We start from the raw sequence: 19,376 nt of genomic DNA on the forward strand, positions 1-19,376 counted from the left end.
TGGGATGATTGGTTATTATCCGGGGACCATTTGATTAAATTTTGGGATCGATCGGGTCAAAGGTCAAGGTCATGAAAAGGTCAAGATCTTCTTTTTAACATAGCGCGGTCAATTTATATCCAATTGGCATGCAACTAATGCCAAAATGTTCATAATTCAATGCCCAATCTTGTGATATGCGAAGGTATGCGCTCTACTTCGTTCCCGTTCTAGTTCTTATATGTTTTACACAGTGAAAAACAGCCTGGGGTCAAATTGACCCCAAAGAACACCGACGTTAAACATTGAATGGGGTCAAATTGACCCTAAAGGTAACAGGAGGGTTAAAGTCAGACGCAGGAAGAAGCCAATCGCAGAAGAGCGATCCACGTTAAAACAAGTGTTGGTGGCTGAGAGAGCTCCACTTGGGAGTATCGAGAGAAAGAGCCAGCGAGCGGACGTCTCCCCTGCGGTTTGTTCCGGTCAGCGGGCCCAGGGCCGACCCGAGTGTGAAGACACTTTGAAAACCTCGCAGCACATCTCTCTCGCTGCAATACGTGTCAAGCCAAATGGAGGTGGGGAGGCGTTTTAGTTTTTGGTGTGAAACGTGTTCAAAATAAAATGTCAAACTGTTTCAAATTTATAACGTTAAAATTGAGACGGTTGGACTTGACCATGAAATCTGGAATTTCAGAGAAAGGTTCAAATATGAATGGTACCCAAACCATCTTTCTCAAAATGAAATCCAGTGTTTGTGACATTCAGTTCGGCCCGGAGCCTAATGTCTATTCTGTTGTATAATTAGAAGTTAAATTAAATGTGCTTTAATAAATATTAAAAGGAACATTCCCTACTGACATGTCATTGCTCATGTATGTCAATTACAGTTAATTGTCTTGTAAGTACTCCCCAAAAACTATGAGCTCAACAACTCACTCAGTGGTTCTGAGAATTAGTTTGGATCGGAAGCTCTCCTCTCCTCTCCTTGGTTATCATGAGAAATGAATCATTATACGGACGGATTCTCCATTTACCCATCTGGCCATGTACATGAAAACACAACGCCCACACACACCTGTCACCCGAAAGTGAAACGCACAAAGTTAAAGGTCAGCGCCCGCTCAAGGTTGCCTCTCTCCCCCGAGAGCCCGTTTCAAGTGGACACACACACACACACACACACACACACACACACACACACACGCACTCGCAGCGAGACCAAGACATGACACGCAACAACAAGCCGCCTCGGACAGGCATCGAAAGGATCAATGAATAATTTAACCCCTAACATCATATTTCCCCTGGCAGTAATGTATACGTGGGCGCATGTCCCACCGCGCGCCTAGAGGTGGCTGTGATGTGTAGGAGTGTTATCAGAGCTGCAGGTATGACAGACACGCCGCCCTAGAGCTGACTTCCCGGAATTGCATTTTGTCGGCCGTCCCCAATATGAGACCTGTCCCCCTCTCCAGGCCATGCAAACTGTGATTGAGGCATTTCTGAGAGGTGCCACTATCAAGGGTGCGCTCCGCTCGTGAGGGTTATTTTTGTGTTGCTGTCTATCTGATCGTGCTCGACGGGTAATAGGCTGGCGTTCATGCCCGTGAAGAGTTTCGCACATTTTCAATCACTCCGCCCTCCCAATCTCGCCCCCTCCCCCCTTTTGTCTTTCTCTCCTCCTCCACCTCTCTTGTTCTCACTTCTATTCAGCATCTTTTATCCTGTTTTTTTCTCCCGTCACCGTTTCCTTCCACCTTCACTTTGTCCTCGCTCATGCTGCCCTTTTTTTTGTTTTTACCTCTCTCCTTTCCACCCCTCCTCAACTCCCCCCCCCCTCTATCAACAGTCGTAGCTTGGGGAGCCCTTCAGTGCATTACAGAACTCTCACTACGAGTTCTCTTGATGGCACTTTCTCCTTTTTAAATTCAATCAGGCTTCAACGGAGCCCCCCAGAACCATTTCAATTTGCTACCTGGACGCCACAGGAAGGAAAGTCCTACGCTAACATAAAAGTCTAAATGGAATGGAAGGCCGAGGAAGAGAAAGGGAGGGAAGAAGGATGGAGTGGAAGGTACGACGGCGGGGGGGGGGGGGAATGTATTGGAGCGGTGCCGTGGGGAGATAACGGCAATGGAGTGGTAAAAATGGAGAGAGGCAGGTGAATTAGAGGAAAGGGGGGGTGAGAGGGAAGAGTGAAGCGTTGCGGTGGATAAGGGACCGGAGATGACAGCAGGGGAGAGAAAAAGGAGTGAAATGAAGGGTGCGAGATACAGAGGAGGCAATAAGGGCGTACAGTAAGAAGACGAGGTGATAAATATAAAATGATTTTTTAAATCGGAGCAGAAACTGCTCCCCGAGCGACGCGTTCGGAGGAAAGCGTCAACCTTCAGATACGATGCCGTGCGAGCGCTTTGCGCTGCTACCTCCTGGCCGGGAGGTGAGAAAGCAGCGCGTGACACGCATGCCTGAATGGGAATGTGAGATGAAGCTAGTTATTGTTGATGTAAAATAGTTTTTATAGACGCTATATAACTCGCCAGAATGGCGGCCCCTCGCCCACGGCCACGACGTCTTTGAGAATACATCGAGACCGTTGCCGTTTCCTCACAACAATCCTTTTGACCTCGCCTGCTTTCTTCAGGGCAACTTTCCATTCACTTTCCCCTTCGGGCCAAAAAAGACCCGTCGTGTCCATCTTCGCTGCCAGCCCTGTGTGTGTGTGTGTGTGTGTGTGTGTGTGTGTTGTGCAGGTTAAGTGTTTTTCTCAGTAGTTTTCAGGCCAATTGAAAAGTGCCTTCGCACTCAGCTCTCCCAGGGATAGTTGCCATTTCAGTCTCGCTGAGTCATTCACCCACGAGTGTCCTTCGGTGGCTCAGAAAGACGACATCATCACCATCGACTCTGATTAGAAAGGAACATAATGTGTGGGTGCGTCAGTGTTTACGAGGTCAGAAAAGATGGCCCTCCTTGACACTCATTTCATCATTTTGACTCTCTTGCCTTCTCCGTTCTCATCCGACTGCTCTAATTCACGACTTACTCAAAAGTTGTTGACTTTTCCAAAGGCACTAAATACAAACCAGTGCTTCACTGGCCCAGAACAACTTGTTATTGGCGTATACAAAGTTTCTTGTTTGCTTTATCTCTGGATCTGTGTGAAGGCTATTAAATCAAATACAAGCTTTAATTGGGTCTGAAGCCTCCTTCTTCTTCTTTTTCCTTTGACCCAAAGTTCTTCGGCTTTTGCAGAAACTGAGAAATGACTCACGGAGATAAATGCCACTTTCACACATTCACTTGAGTCTTCTCTTTGTCGGCCACTTTACTTCCACGTTAACACATCTCTGAGGCAAATATTGTACTTTTCTTTTCTAAATAATTGTTTTAGAAAAGTTCTAAAATCAATCACATTTTTATTCCGGGACAAAATACTCCCAGTTTTTTTTCTCCAATAAGTGAGCCCCATGAAAACCTGTTTGGGAAACAGTAATCTAGAGGATGCAGGTCTGTGTTCTGGGGCCCAGAGTGTGTGACCTGGCTCTGGACGTTGAGGCAAAGCTCTCGTGGACTCGGCGGCCAAAGTGAACGCACCCTCAAATAATCCGTGGACCGTTCGGATTACAATGAGACTCATTTGATGTTATTCATGTTACTTCTGGTGTTCTGCTCTGTCAGCTTTGTTTTTAATTACTGACTTACTCTAATAAAGTCGTCCCCTTCCCACTGTTTTTGTAAATGTCACCTGTGGGAGGCCACTTAATGCTCTCCTTATTAATCAGACTTGTTTTATGAACAGGAGATGAACACTTAAATACTTACGCATTGAGCAGAGTACAATCAGACCAGATGCAGTGTTCGTCTGCACCTGCTTATCTGACTAGAGAATTGTGTGTGTGTGTTTGTTTCTGTGTTTTTGTGTGTCTGAACTCAGCAATTGGGGGGCCTGTAATTTAAGAAAATAGGCGTTTGAAGGCGCCGTACACGCACACCACGGGACCCGCCACGAACTGAGCCGATGTCACCTGCCTCTCTCTCCGTATTGTCGGACTTTGACAAAAGCGGCGCTTCAGGCCCGGTGGGCTCCCGTTGTGACACGACGGCCTCGTTGCCACTGTGCGGTGTTAATGGGTCAGTGATGCATGTGAGAGAGTTGAAACTCCCACAGCTCTTCTTCATTAACGACATCGCCAACGAAGAAAACGGAAAGAAATACGAGTGCAATAGTTAGCTGCTATTAAAAGTGAATGGTAAATGTGCTTTTGGCTCCGAACGCAAAACTTAATTTTAAATGGCGATAACGAGCATTCATAAAACTGCTTTGTGCTTCATCGTTTAATATATTACCAATTATTATTATCGCTTAATGAATTTATTTTTTGTACTATTAATGAAGAGCAGAAGATTTAACTAAAAGCTAAAAGCAACAGCAATTAGAAGTTGTCTACATTTTCTTTTGTATCATATTAACTGACCCCCCCCCCCCCCCATGATATTATTACTCTTTATACCTCTTTATACTTAATATTTAACATCTAATTGCACATGTAACTTTCACTGTTATCTGTTTGTGCATCTTATATGATATGATATACATAAAATTTTAATATTTCCTCAGACCAAGTAAAAAAAAGATTTATAACAGCTGAGTGTTTGTCAAGGCTCAAAGTGATTTGTTTAATACCCTACTAGTATACTTTTCATGATATTCTAATATTTAGAGATAGGATATTTGAGTATATGATATGATATTCCTTTATTCATCCCACAATGGGGAAATTTCAAAAATCACAGCAGCGGCGCACATCAGAGCATCAATGAAAATAAATATAACACACAAAACTAAATACTAATACTATATATACTGGGGGAAAACAAAGTAAAGTGCTGAGTTTGTTGTGCAGCCTGACAGCAGCATTGTAAATGTAATGTTTAAATTATTGCACTATGTTGATTGTTGTTGTTTGTTGGTCTGTCTCGCCAAGCCAAATTCTTTGTGTGTCTAACACACGTAGCAAATAAATGTTTCTGATTCTGATTAAAGACTCACGAGTAAAGCTGTGAGTCCATCTCCGTATGAAGCATTCAACAGGGACGGTCCATTGGATAAAATTCATACTCCGGTGACAAACCTTCAGAAATATGACAGATCTCGTCCACTGGGGTCTTGAAAGCTGTCGTGAATGCGAATGCGGAGCTGCGGACACGTTTGCTCCCCTGTGGCGATCATTTCCTTGCCGCAGGCAACGCGCCAGGGAAGGTGTGTGTCTTTGAAATCAAGTTTTAGGGGGGGGGGGGGGGGGCTTTTTTGAATGCTAGACAGACCTTCATTAAACTATTTTTCGCGTCGCCCAAAACGCGTGAGTTTACTCGCTCGACCGTTCGCCATGTTCTCGCCATAAGCGTCGAGACGCTCCGCGAGGGGCGGGGCTTAACTCCGTGTCTCGTCTCCGTAAAGACCGTTATCATTTCCTTCATCCACCACGGAATAACTAACCACTAGTTTTGCTTTATACTTGTTGTGGACGTCCCACACACTAACGCCCTCATGTTTGCGTTCATGACATTAATATAATATATATATTTATACATGACATCACCCGTAGGCTCACTCAGCTCGGTCACTTTCACCGATGAAGTCACTGTTACGTCTGGAAGACTTCCGCTTCCAGCGCTACGAGAGCGGAACTCGAGAGCCGATTGGCCCGAGTTGCGAGATGACCGCCTCAAAATTGAAATATTTGAACTCGGGGCGAAAATTGCGCCGCTGAAAACGCGCCGCTGTGAACGCGTCGCCCGGAAAAATATTGCGTCTATCGCAGCCACACACGTCTGTACGTTGACTTTTCATGGGATTCGGTCGCGCGAAAAAATAGTTTCGCTTTTGGTGTGAACGCACCTTTGGGATGAAGGGATTCAGCAGTCGGCCAGCGTGCTGGTACCGTTAAGCCAGGAAACTGGACTTCCCTCTCGTGATAATGTTGACACGCATGCCTCCAACAAATGTAGGGTGGAATTCCAGGATTAAACGCCAAACGAGGGACGTCCGTAGCTTCATGTGGCGGCTAAGCTTTGAATAACACAGGTGGCATCTGTCTTTTCACATCTGGACTCCCGTTCTTTACTGTATTAATATACCGTGACTACATTACTCCGAGAGAAAAGACTAATGAGAGAGATAGTGTTGGCTCGAGTTAGAGGGAGATAAAGAGATGGCGGGTGGGGAGATGGAGGAGGAGGCCGCTAGCAGCGGTAAGGGGATGATTTGTCTTGGCGGCTCGGTGGTGTTGGTGTCGGCAGCGTCAGCTAAACACGGCCATCTCATTTCCTGTTGTCTGCAGGAAGCGGCCGTCTGCTACCGCTACCTCTGCTACTCAGGGCCCCTGGTCATCAATCTCCCTCGTTTTAATTGGTCAGCACCGCACTGCGATGCGTGCACAAACACACACACCCGGACACTGACAGAAAATTAACATGAAAGCAATACACGCGTGGCTGCACACACAGAATGAACATGTGTGGGACATATATTCAACTAGAATGGGCACTCGGTAGAGCGCATACCTTCGCATATCACAAGATTGGGCATTGAATTATGAAAATGTTGGCATTAGTTGCATGCCAATTGGATAAAAATTGACCGCGCTATGGTAAAAAGAAGATTTTGACCTTTCCATGACCTTGACCTTTGACCCGATTGATCCCAAAATCTAATCAAATGGCCCCAGGATAATACGCAATCATCCCACCAAATTTCATGCGATTCAAGAAGAGTTTTACCTTTTCATGATCTTGACCTTTGACCCGATCGATCCCAAAATCTAATCTCATGGTCCCCGGATAATAACCAATCATCCCACCAAATTTCATGCAATTCGGTTTAAAACTTTTTTTTTAATGCGAATAACACGCATACAAATAAATAAATACACAGCGATCAAAACATAACCTTCCGCATTTTCAATGCGAAGGTAAATATACCCAGTTTACCTCTGTGGCGCATTGGGTTCCTTGAGTCACAGCCTCCTGGATATCACTGTGGGTCGATGCGTATTCTAAAATACTGTTGAAATGTGAACACTGTTGGTTGTTAAAGGTATGTCGTACTGTACATCTCAATTACAAGCAGAACAGCTGAGACCCAAACTGCCATTTTTCCTGCGGCTTCATCATCGACAGTTCGATGCAATGGGATTAAACTGGGATACAGGATCAGATTTACAGCTGTAAATTCCATGACAACTCCGGTTGTAATTTGGTTACAGGGTTCGTACGGTCATGGAAAACCTGGAAAAGTCATGGAATTTTAAAATGGTCATTTCCAGGCCTGGAAAAGTCATGGAAAAAACTTAAATCATAAAAGTCATGGAAATGTGTTATAATCACATGTTGATTTACGCCGAGTTTGAAATAATTAATGTTTTTTTAAAGAAAGACGCTCAAAATATAAGCCGGCGTGCGCTTTCAATACGCACACTTTTCTACATTTTTCATGTTTATACTGAGATTTCAGTTTGGTCGTGGACATTTGGTTTAAAGTCCTGGAAATCCATTGGTCAACATGTGTAAGAACCCTGTGGTTACCATCTGCCTTTTTCAAGGCGGACATTTTGACTTCAATAACAATAACACCGAGTCACGTTTTCACTAATTGGACTTCTGTTTTGTTTCTTAGGAGAACTTTGCATCAAAATATTTTGTGAAGCTAAACAAATATATTTTTCATTCATCTGTGAAAAGCTGATCTTTGTTTTCTTCATGTGTGGTGGGGAGACATATCCTCCACTGTGATCCACGCAGAGTTTTTATATTAGCTTGGCTGATTATTAGGGCCTGATTATGAAGCCCGTTTATACCTGCTGCTGTACGCATGTGGACACGCACAGCACTTATATAATGCATCTCTGCACCTTCCCATGGCACTACTCTCTTTCGCCTCTTTTGTTCTCTTAAACAAACACCCCCCCCCCCCCCCACCCCTGCAGAGAGAAACACACGCACACATGTGCAAATACACCGAAAGCCTTCAGCGAGTGCGATGCAGCATCAGGGCCAGGAGCCTGAGGAGTGGGATAGAAACAGCAGGAAGTCTGGCAGAGGCGTGGGCGGTGCGTGGGAAGACCATATGCATTTCACCAGGCACTGATGAAAACACTTAATTACCCAAAGTATTGTCATATTTTAAAAAACAACAACAAGCCCATCTTTTTCCTCCTCTTTTTGTCTTTTTTTGTTCTGTCAACACACACACACACACACACACACACCGTGCAACAAATCCTGAATAGGCTTCAGATGCTTCACACCAACTGGAATCTTAATTATTTCTCAAAACCATTTGTGATTTATAAAAAAAGAAAGAAAAGGCGACTGCTGCCGGAGCTGGAGATGAAAGCTGACACAGTGCCATCCAGTGGTGGCGGCGGTACATGCTGAGGGTCTTGAAGCATTTAAAGGAAAGTGACTTTTTTAAGCACCACATCTTGTGGATTAAAAAGTGTTTTGGATCGAGCCAAAAGATAATTTGAATGTGTGTCTTATTCAATATTGCAGTGCGACAGCTATGTACTAGCTCTTGAGTAGGTCTTTATAGTCCCACTGAGTGCCTTACACTGTAGTAATAAGTAGTGTCCATTGGAGTGTCTTGCATTCTCAAAGAACCAACAATGAAAGTGTAGTTGGATAACTATTAAAAGCTGCCATTCTCGCATTTATTGGCTGATCTGAGGAAATGAAACCTAATGTTGGCAGTGCCATAAAACCCGTGAAGTGACCCCAACCATTAAAATCCTTTTATGACTTTCAAATCTTCATGAAGCGACCGGGTGCTGCGGGTAAGAAGAATGGTCTTAAGATAAGTGCTTTCAAGTGTCACTGGATGTGCTGTATTAATGTATTGACATCTGGCCGTACATTTTAATGCCAGTCCATGAGTGTGTGTGTGTGTGTGTGACAAAGGCAAACAGATTTAGCATGTCACACACAGGTACACACACACACACATGCCTCCTCTCCTCTCCTCCTCAGTGTGTCCTGTCCGTGACGGGTCTTTACAGAACAAGCCTGGCTCTGTGCGGCGGAATCAGAATTCACCAGAGCTGATGGGTTCGTTTCCCGGGGGGAATTCAAGGAGATTTAAAAACGCTGACTCTCTAATCGATCCTCGCACACTCTTATTCTGCTGTCTTTCTCAAATCTTTGTCTTTATCCCATTTCTCTTTCGGCATTATTACGCCGCTGCTGCAGATGGAGACGGATGACGGGATCCCAACCCTGAACATTTAAAGACGCATTTGTTACTCGAGGTTTAGTTTCCAGCGGGAAATGAATTCAGAGCTACTGCTATAACACATCTTTGTTCACGTCTGTTCTCTTGTTTTTTTTATTTTCGTTATATCTTAAAAGAAATCAAACCTTGGCTTTCTCTGGTTTATCAGAGATCAGTGGGTTCAGTCATTAGCCAAATCCCTCTTGTTATAAATACATTATTCCATTCCAGAATGTTATTTCTTGATGAACATACACATAGGGCACGGCATCTACAATTATCCAGCTCCAGACCCTCGGCTCTGACATCTGTTTCCTAATGACAGATAATTGCATGCTGTCAAGTGCAATCAACGGCAGTTGCTGCTAAGAAGCTGGGTTTGGAGTGTGACTGGTGCGGCCATGTTGGATCCAGGCGAAGCGCCCTGAGAGGTGCGCGGAGATGTTAGGGCCAACTTAGCAAAAACTACTTTCCCAGACAGCAAAACTGCATGTCATTTACTTTTAGGAAAAGTATCATCTACCGAATTAAGTTTGCGTATATTATGTCACGAATAAGTTTTTTGAAAGTGCATGTTCAGGGGTGGATGGATGGGTGAAACATCAGGTCTTATTACCTTCGCATTGAAAATGCGGAAGGTTATGTTTTGATCGCCGTGTATTTATTTATTTATTTATTTGTATGCGTGTTACTCGCATAACTCAAAAAGTATTAAACAGAATCGCATGGAATTTGGTGGGATGATTGGTTTTTATCCGGGTACCATTTGGTTAGATTTTGGGATCGATCGGGTCAAAGGTCAAGGTCAAGGTCATGAAAAGGTCAACATCTTCTTTTTACCAATTAGCATGCAACTAATGCCAAAATATTCATAATTCAATGCCCAATCTTGTGATATGCGAAGGTATGCGCTCTACCGAGTGCCCGTTCTAGTTCATTCTATGTTTTTGTATGCACTTAGAATGAGAAGGATTACTGGATCAAATGTAGAGCGTCCACTCGCCATTATTTTTAGCCAGTAATAAAATCTCTATTGTCAAAACGATCTGCTCTGCTTTAGTGTCATCGTGTATTGGTTTGATTAGTAACACATTTTGTGTTCTTTCTGTTACTTTCATCAGTAACACTCGTATTGTAATTAGTGAATCAATTAGCACCAGCTTCTAAAACGCCATCTTGGTCTTCTTGTCCTTTTTAATGATATAATTGGAATTCCTTTCCTGTAATCAACGCCGACTCTTACAACCTTTGCTGCCAGTCTTTGTAAAGGTCTGCCGCAGTATTTTTAGGCCAGTTGGAAGTGTGTGTGTCTGTGTGTCTGAGGGTAGATAAGCAGATTATTTAAGGTTATTAAGATTTCACACACAGGGGCGACTCCACACTGTGCCGCCGCCGCCGCTGCCGCTGCATCTCCTTTGCGACTTGGCCCGCACTTCGGCTGCTTAGAGCTGCCTTATGGTGGACTGGTTTGTTTTGTCATCACCTGGCAACGCCACTGACATTGTTAATCGGGTCCAATTAGAACAGCTGCACAAGATGAAGCGAACACCGGCACCGAGTTCTCCTGGTTTCGAGAAAACGGAAAAGCGCCCGTTGCGTTTGTTGACGTCACCGAAGGCCTGCGTGCCCCGTCTGGTCTCGAGTCTAGACTACTGTCGAGTCGGCTGTTCTGTACGATGGTGCACCCGTGATGCGAGTAAGGCCTTTCACTACATATACAACTGTGCGGGCATATTAATCAACGAGCAATCCCGGTTCTTGGAAGGCCTTTTGAACACGCGTCTTGTAATAAAGAGGGAGCTCAAGCCAGACGGATAGTAGCGCAGTGCGGAGCTCGTGACGACTCGTGAAAATGACAATTTAAAGCAATGTGCTCAGTCGTAGCCTTGAGAGACCGAATGAGGCCGGCTGTCAGGTGAGAGGTCACGCTGTCGCTCCGTGTGTTTGTGGAGGAGGTTTGGCACACAGTGCGACTTTCTGCAAACGGCCTTGTACAGCCTTTGGTGCTTTGTGATTCATCTGGAGTTGAGACAAGTTGATGGCTTTTGTGTGTGTGTGTGTCTGTCTGTGTGTGTGTATGTCAACTTGTTTGGTGTCATTTGTTATCGCCGCCGTCATCTCCACCAGAAGCTGTTATTCACTGTGCAGTATGTCACGCCATCAGCGAGCAGCATTTGGAAGCTGCTGTTGTAACGATAATGAGCCGGGAGAGAACGTTCTTTCAGGATCCAGTTGGAAATCTTTGAGCTCTGTGCTCCATGTTATTTTATATATTTGCATTTTTATCCAGCCGTGCGTCTCTATATATCCCAAACGATTCTTCGGAATCGAGTCTGATGCACGTTGCCCTTCTCTCAAACCTTACACTTCCTAAACATGTTACAGGGTTCGTACGGTCATGGAAAACCTGGAAAAGTCATGGAATTTTGAAACGGTCATTTCCAGGCCTGGAAAAGTCATGGGAAAAACTTAAATCATAAAAGTTTTGGAAAAGTCATGGAAATTTGTTATAATCACGTGTTCATTTACGCCGAGTTTGAAATAATTAATATGTTTTTTGAAGAAAGACGCTCAAAACATAAGCCGGCGTACGCTCTCAATACGTTACATTTTCTAAATTGTTCATGTTTATACCGAGATTTCAGTTTGGTCATGGAAATTTGGTTAAAAGTCCTGGAAATCCACTGGTCAAAATGTGTAAGAACCCTGCGTATACTTCTTAAACATGTTAATTTGCTGACATCGCGTGCTTCGGGTACGCTGGCCGCTGCCGGCCTCGTCGGTCCTCTTAGCCCAGTTGGCTAAACTTCATCCGGCGCCCATGGGCCCGTGAAGGGGGCGGCGGCCCGCCTCCAGACGGCGGTCTGGGTAGACGAAGCCGTTTTACTGCCTCGCACCCCGCGACATTACTCAAACGTTATCACCCAAGCCGACAAAAATCCATCTGTGCTCGCATGCTAACTTAAAGAATCCATCATCTTGACACTTGTATTGAAACGACGACGACAACGACAGCCGGAGACGGATCTCAGAACGACACGACGCGCGTTTAAACCGGCGGCGTTTGTCCTCGGGTACATTTTTTTGGAAAGGAAGTTGTCAGCAGAAACACATTTTTGGGAAAAAGGAGCCGTGTTGAAGTCGTTCTCTGTATGTATTTACGCGGAGGAGCTTTATATATCGGGGCCCCGTTGTTTTGCGAGCTTGACGGTTTTAACGAGGCCACAGAAGAGTTTCTCCTACTGAACGTTCTGTTGCGGTGGAGTTTCAGTGGGAATCGATGAAGGATTTCGAATCGGTTTCGGCTCCTCGCTCATTCTGTCTCTGCAGTCATAAGTATTGTATTGATACTTTGCAAGTTTGTTTGTTTCGTTTGTATTCTGTCTCTCTCTGACACACAATACAATATTTTCTATAGAAACTTAATATTTACACGATGTTGATCTGCACTTCACACATTTCATTTATTTACAAGCACAAACACATACATTTCATTATTCAATTGAAATCACAAATAAATCAGAATTTTGCACTGATATTTAATATTTTATATTTAATTAAATTTACACTGCAGTCATTTGTATTGTATTGTATGATATATGTATATATATACATATATATTTTATTTTATATTTTACTTTGGATACTTTGCACAGTCATTGTATTATATTTGTGTGTGTGTATATATATATACATATGTTTAATTTTATATACATATATATACTTCATTTTGTATATTATATTTTACTGGTATACATCTATATCTTTCATCCCTGTTTTTTATATTTTATTTTTTATTCTCGTGTGTTTAGTTTATTGGTGCTGCTACTGTGACGACAAATTTCCCCTTGGGAATTAATAAAGTATATATCTATCTATCTATCTAAACACACGCACACACACACAAACACGCACACACGCCTCAGACTAATTGGGTCCAGATGCTGAGTCGTGTTTTTGATGTGGACCTGTGCCTGCACATGTTTGTGTGTACATGTACATGCACGCTTACCTTTAGCCAATCAATCATCCGCCTCCGCTGGCCTGGACTTCCTCCAACGGTTCTGGGTCCCTCGTCGTCTGCAATGCTGCTGACTCCTGGTTCTGACACATTAGCACACACACTGTTTCCAAGCAATGGAGCCGTCCTCCTGTTTTTTGTTTCACCACCGAGTCATCTTTCGCAGCTACCGTATTATCGGTTTCCGTCAGGTTTTTTTTCTTCTGATTTTTCTCACGCGAACCCTTTTTCCCATTCCCTTCCCTCTCTCCGTCGCTCTCTTCTACACGTTCAGGCCACATATATCGCAGCTCTTGTAGGTCAAATAATTATTCTGTGAGGAGTTTGATTTATTTGTGCTTTTAGATGTGCCAAGCGCTTGAGAAGGCACTCGCTGTCGCATGGTTTGCCCTGTGGTGTGTGTGTGTGTGTGTGTGAGACGAGGCAAGTGACCATTGATTCTCTGACAAACGAGGTGTGGTGTGTGTGCCTCTACCCAACCCAGACATTACTGTCTGACCCTATCTGACCAACCAGATGGCAGCTTTCTGGCGGAATTAAGAGAGCCGGCATCCAGAACCTCTGATTGCTCTCCATCGTTACCTTCGCATTGAAAATGCGGAAGGTTATGTTTTGATCGCCGTGTATTTATGTGTGTGCGTGTTACTCGCATAACTCAAAAACTATTAAACCGAATCGCATGAAATTTGGTGGGATGATTGGTTTATTATCCGCGGACCATTTGATTAGATTTTGGGATCAATCGGGTCAAAGGTCAAGATCAAGGTCATGAAAAGGTCAAAATCTTCTTTTTTCCATAGCGCGGTCAATTTTTATCCAATTGGCATGCAACTAATGCCAAAATGTTCATAATTCAATGCCCAATCTTGTGAGTGCCGAGTGCCCATTCTAGTTGATGCTGTAAATAGCTCTCTATCGCTAGCTTTATGACTATCTGCCGCCATGTAGTTTGACTTTACACTTCCCCCTGTCACTGCTGCTGCACACACTCACATTGAGGAGTCCGTACAACAGAAATTCCATCCAAGCAGCTCCTCTGAGTTATTCCAAAAGAGCTGCAAAGACACCTCGAGTCGGACACAAATCTTCCCAAAACGAGTTCCCACGGCAGACGTCACCCTTCCAGACGCCGTCGGACCCGTCGCTGCACGTTTACCGTGCTGCCGGTCACAGGCCCGTCTCGCGGCTCCTGTGAGGACGTGACGGTGGTGCATTATGATGTCGGTGTATTCTAAATGTTTGTTTGTGTCGGCTCCTCAGGTTCATTCAGGAGATAGAGATGAACATGGGCCCGGGTCAGGCCAAGCAGTGCCAACTCCGAGCCTTCCTGACTTACTACATCAACGACCTGTTCCTCAACCAGGTTAGTGACGCATCGTATTTCTGTCTGACGGAGTGGCACGTCGGCAGTCGATGCTTCCGATTCACACCGGAGCTTTCCAAGACTTTTCTTGAAATAACAAACTCTGCCGTGGGGCGTTAAGCTGTTAACACTAAATAACAGACCGGTGCTCACTTCATGTTCGAAACATATTTTTATAGTTGGTTTCTGAAAGTCACAATCTGTTCTGGTTACTTAATAGCTGGAACGATTTGCACTATATGAGATTGCGGTAGCCGTTTAAAGTCGATTGGTCGAAATGTTACTGTATACTTTTCTAAATATTTCATAACGGCGAAGTGCTGGGGAACATTGTGCTGCTTAACACTCTCAATATTCCCTGATGATTCCCTATAGCTGGACATCTAAATAGCCGTGTGTGTGTGTGATATATGAATCTCATAAAACACCCCTGCGTCTCTTCATGTGTTGTTTATTTGGTGTTAGAGCTGCTTTAGTCAAACAAATGTGAACTTTTTCCCCCTACATTTTTATCATAACAATGTTTTTTTTCATACGGCCATCTGGAGCTGAGAATCGTTTTCCATCAAATATTAGAAACTGCTTTGAAATGCAGATACTTTTGATTTACACTGTCGTCATCTTTTGGAAAATGTACCAAGCCAAACACATTAAACTGTCCTTAAATACAAGCTGTTGTCGAAAAACAAAAAAGGTGAGTTTGTTATTATTCTCGCTTTATTCCATTCAACTTCTGTCTCTGAACCATTAGGTGCGAACAGAGATCAACAAGGAAATTGAGGCAGTGAGCAAGGCAGCGGACCCTCTGAAGATCCTTGCCAACGCCGATACCATGAAGGTTCTGGGCGTCCAGAGACCCCTCCTGCAGGTGAGGAACCTGCAGCATATCCATTCTCAAGACACCAAGCACATCCTTGACAGGGAAATGAATAATAAGCTGAGCGGTACGAGGCTCTTCAATGCAACAACACAAGCGTACCGCATTTCAATCAAGACGCTGCTCAATAAACAGCATCACCCCCAGAAATCAGAATCAGAATCAGAAACAGGTTTATTGCCAAGAATGTTTTCACAAACAAACGAGGAACTTTTTTTGGCGGAAGGTGCAAGATTCGCGCACCAAGACACCTTGATTGCACAGATGTAAATGACAGACGGTAAACAGCCTTTGGCTAGTGGGGACAAAAGTTCTCTCACGCACACGCATGCATGTATGTGCGTTGCGGAGAAGCATCTGAGCAGTTATAGAGGCTAAAAGAATCAACACTGCCTGTTTGGTGGGATCTCAATATGTCCAGGGGCAGACAGACAGACACACACACACACACACACACACACACACACACGCAAGCGAGAAACGGGCATTTTGCAATATTGCAGACAGAGTGCCCCACAACACCAAACACTCTGACTATCTGACAACTGAAACGTAGAACATCTTGCCAACTGTCAGGATCTTTACTTTGGCACCGCTGTCGTCTTCGACTCGCCGTGAGCGTGTGGTGAAGGAGGGATGCCAAAATGAGCGCGATGAGCCCGTGGTTAAATGTGGCGCAGTCGATGAGGGACTCGATATCAGAGGGAGGGAGAGGGGGAGGGAGAGGGAGGGAGAGAGAGGGAGGGAGAGAGAGAGATAGAGATAGGAGAGAGGGAGATAGAGAGAAGGAGAGAGAGGGAGAGATAGAGAGAGATAGAGGGAGATAGAGAGGGAGAGAGAGGGAGAGAGGGAGAGAGAGATAGATAGAGGGAGATAGAGAGAGAGATAGAGAGGGAGAGAGAGAGGAGGAGAGAGAGAGAGGAGAGGAGATAGAGAGGAGAGAGAGATAGAGAGGAGAGGAGAGAGGGAGGGAGGGAGAGAGAGAGAGGGAGAGAGGGAGAGAGGAGAGAGAGAGAGAAGAGAGAGAGAGGGAGAGGGAGATAGAGTGAGAGAGAGAGAGGGAGATAGAGAGACAGAGGAGAGAGAGGAGAGGAGAGGAGAGAGAGAGGGAGAGGAGAGAGGGAGAGAGAGAGAGAGGGAGAGATAGAAGGAGATAGAGATAGAGAGAGAGAGATAGAGAGGGAGATAGAGAGGGAGAGAGAGGGAGAGAGAGGGAGAGAGGGGGAGAGAGAGAGAGAGATAGAGGGAGAGAGGGAGAGAGAGAGAGAGAGTTTTGTGTCCATGCAGTTGTCAAGGAAGAAAGTGTCCCAGGGAAGTGGTTTGACTGTGCTGTGGGTGTTTGTGTATCAGACCTTATCTGTGTGTGTTTCCGTCAGAGCCTTCCTGTCGATGTGCTTGGTTCTCTCCCAGGGAGGAACAGCGGTGGCAGATCATTCCAGAGAGAGAGACCGTGGGCGGTTGGAGTTCAGCGGGGTTTGTTGACGCCCCTCCGTAACGAGCGGAGCGGCGTCTCGCTCATCAAGCCTCTGTGGCTAATGAGCCTTTCTGCTGAGAGGGCAATAGAACACTCCTTTTGTTTGGGCCTTTTGCCTTTTTTAATTGGGCTAAATAAAAGAGCTTTGCGCTCTTCTTCTGCTGCCAGTCACATGACAGGGTCAGGATGGCATACGTGTGTTTCTGGTACTTTTTCACGTGTGTATTTGCGAGTCTGCTTCGCCACCTGTGTGTGTGTGGTGTCGTTTTAGGTCTCCAATTCAAGAGCCTTCCCCCCGTTTGATGGCCTTCATCCTCGGCGTCACTGTTGTGACAGGCCGCACTCTTCTTTACTCTGTGGCTTTTATTCATTTAGTTGTTTGGGTACTTTTGTTAAAGGGGGGGTGACACCTTTTTATCCTGAAAGTATAAACTTAAGTATTTCTTATGAGGCAGAAAGTATTTTCTGACAAGAGCTTCTAACCGGCCAGGTGGTGAATCAACCAACTCTTTAATTGCAAAAGATAAATTCAAGATTATAGCGGCGGTGCTCTATCATGGTCGCTAGTTTCCAATAATGGAGCAGATGTGTGTTTGTGTGTGTGTCTCCTTGTGCGTTTGTGTCCACATATCTATACGAGATCTCGAGTGTTCCCGTGTTCCCCTGCACACGTTAACTGTATGTGCTCCTTTTAAGTGCCGTGATGCTCCCTGTGCCAGGTGCTATCTGAGGGAGACACACACCACTGGCACCCGAGCCGGCGTGGCTGACGAGAGGGAGAGAGCTCAATATTGCCACAGCACATTAAACACACTCTCACACACCTTGGCTGGAGCCACATATACGGGAAAACCATTTTATTGACGCATCTGCTCTCTCGCAACCACCGAATCACAAGTTGATGATGTGTGCAGCAGTTTAAATTGGAGGAAGACATTAGCGTTTAGCATGTGCAGTTTGTATGTTCTGGAAGAGTTGATGAGTTTAGAGCCAAACAGGAATGTAGTTTTGGACACGCATATGCCACTGACTGGACACGGACGTTCTTTAAAGGCTCGTTGATACAGAGGACGCCATCCCTCTTTTGTTGCTTTAACGTAAAAGTGTATCTGCCTGAAATTGAGCTTCTGACCCTCTTCTGACCCCTGGTCTATTCTTGTCCCCCTCACAATATGAAGATAATATTCATAGATGCATTTCCATAGCATTAACTTTTGGAATGGACTATTAAATACATTTCATGTTATATGAATTCTCTGACCTGTCTGTATTATCTCACTATGGGCAAAATGACTTTGTGGAAACACTGCACAGGAGTCAAGGTGAATTCGGTTGGCCTAAACAGTCCATAATAAGCACATAATACACATTCAATCTGGGCACGGGTGAACAAATAGTAGAGATATGGGCAATTATTGCCTATCACTATGCACCAGGGTGTCAAATACCGCGATTATGTATCATGTACATTTATTACATAACAACGATCTGGTGATGAGCCTGGCAATGGCTATATATTGTCCACTAGGAGCCTGAGATAAGAGCCGACTGGGACAGTATATGGTTCAGTGGGAGAGGTTAACGTCTGTGTGATAGCAGAGCCTGAGCTGATGAGTCCCGGGAGGAGCGGTCGTGGTGAAGAGAGGAGAAAGGCCACCAAGACACACATCAGTCTGTTTTTATGCTCATTACCTTTGCATTGAAAATGATCGCCATTTATTTATTTGTATGCGTGTTACTCGCATAACTCAAAAAGTATTAAACCGAATCGCATGAAATTTGGTGGGATGATTGGTTATTATCCGGGGACCATTTAATTAGATTTTGGAATCGATCGGGTCAAAGGTCAAGGTCATGGAAAGGTCAAAATCTTCTTTTTACCATAGCGCGGCCAATTTGTATCCAATTGTCATGCAACTAAAGCCAACATGTTCATAATTCAATGCCCTATCCTGTGATATGCGAAGGTATGCGCTCTACCGAGTGCCCGTTCTAGTTTGATATGTGGCATTATTTCTTGCCTGTTCAATGTCTCTGTTGTTGTTTGTCTTTCATCTTAGTGATCATAGTTATTCCCATTTCATTCTCGCTTTCCTTTTCTTTTCTTTTTTAGTAATACACACACGTATGTGCTGCTAGCCCCAGCAGGGCGATGCTATCTGTCCAGCTTTGGTGTTGCCACTGATTGATTCATTTAATTAGAGTTAGATCGAGGGAAATGGAGGACGGGGGGGGGGGGGTAGAGAGATGGGGAATAGAAGTATAAAGTAGGATAGGGAGGGTATGGTCACTCTGCTGGATAGCTCTGCAGATTGGCTCCATTAATCTTGGTAGAACTCCCCTGCGTCCCCTTTACACGCTCACTTTGTGACACAATAACATACGGCGTGCGTC

The 19,376-nt window shown here is 44.7% G+C and overlaps 1 protein-coding gene across 1 annotated transcript in view; it reads left to right on the top strand.

The window, feature by feature from the left end:
* exoc4 (exocyst complex component 4) overlaps nt 1-19,376 on the top strand; it is a 111,012-nt gene that overhangs the window by 58,227 nt on the left and 33,409 nt on the right. Inside the window, exons 12-13 of the mRNA XM_056424727.1 lie at nt 14,529-14,631; nt 15,383-15,499. Of these exons, the coding sequence (XP_056280702.1) occupies nt 14,529-14,631; nt 15,383-15,499 (220 nt within the window). The remainder of the gene's footprint in view (nt 1-14,528; nt 14,632-15,382; nt 15,500-19,376) is intronic.

Source organism: Pseudoliparis swirei, chromosome 10 (assembly GCF_029220125.1).
Source record: "Pseudoliparis swirei isolate HS2019 ecotype Mariana Trench chromosome 10, NWPU_hadal_v1, whole genome shotgun sequence".
NCBI classification, from domain to species: Eukaryota; Metazoa; Chordata; class Actinopteri; order Perciformes; family Liparidae; genus Pseudoliparis; species Pseudoliparis swirei.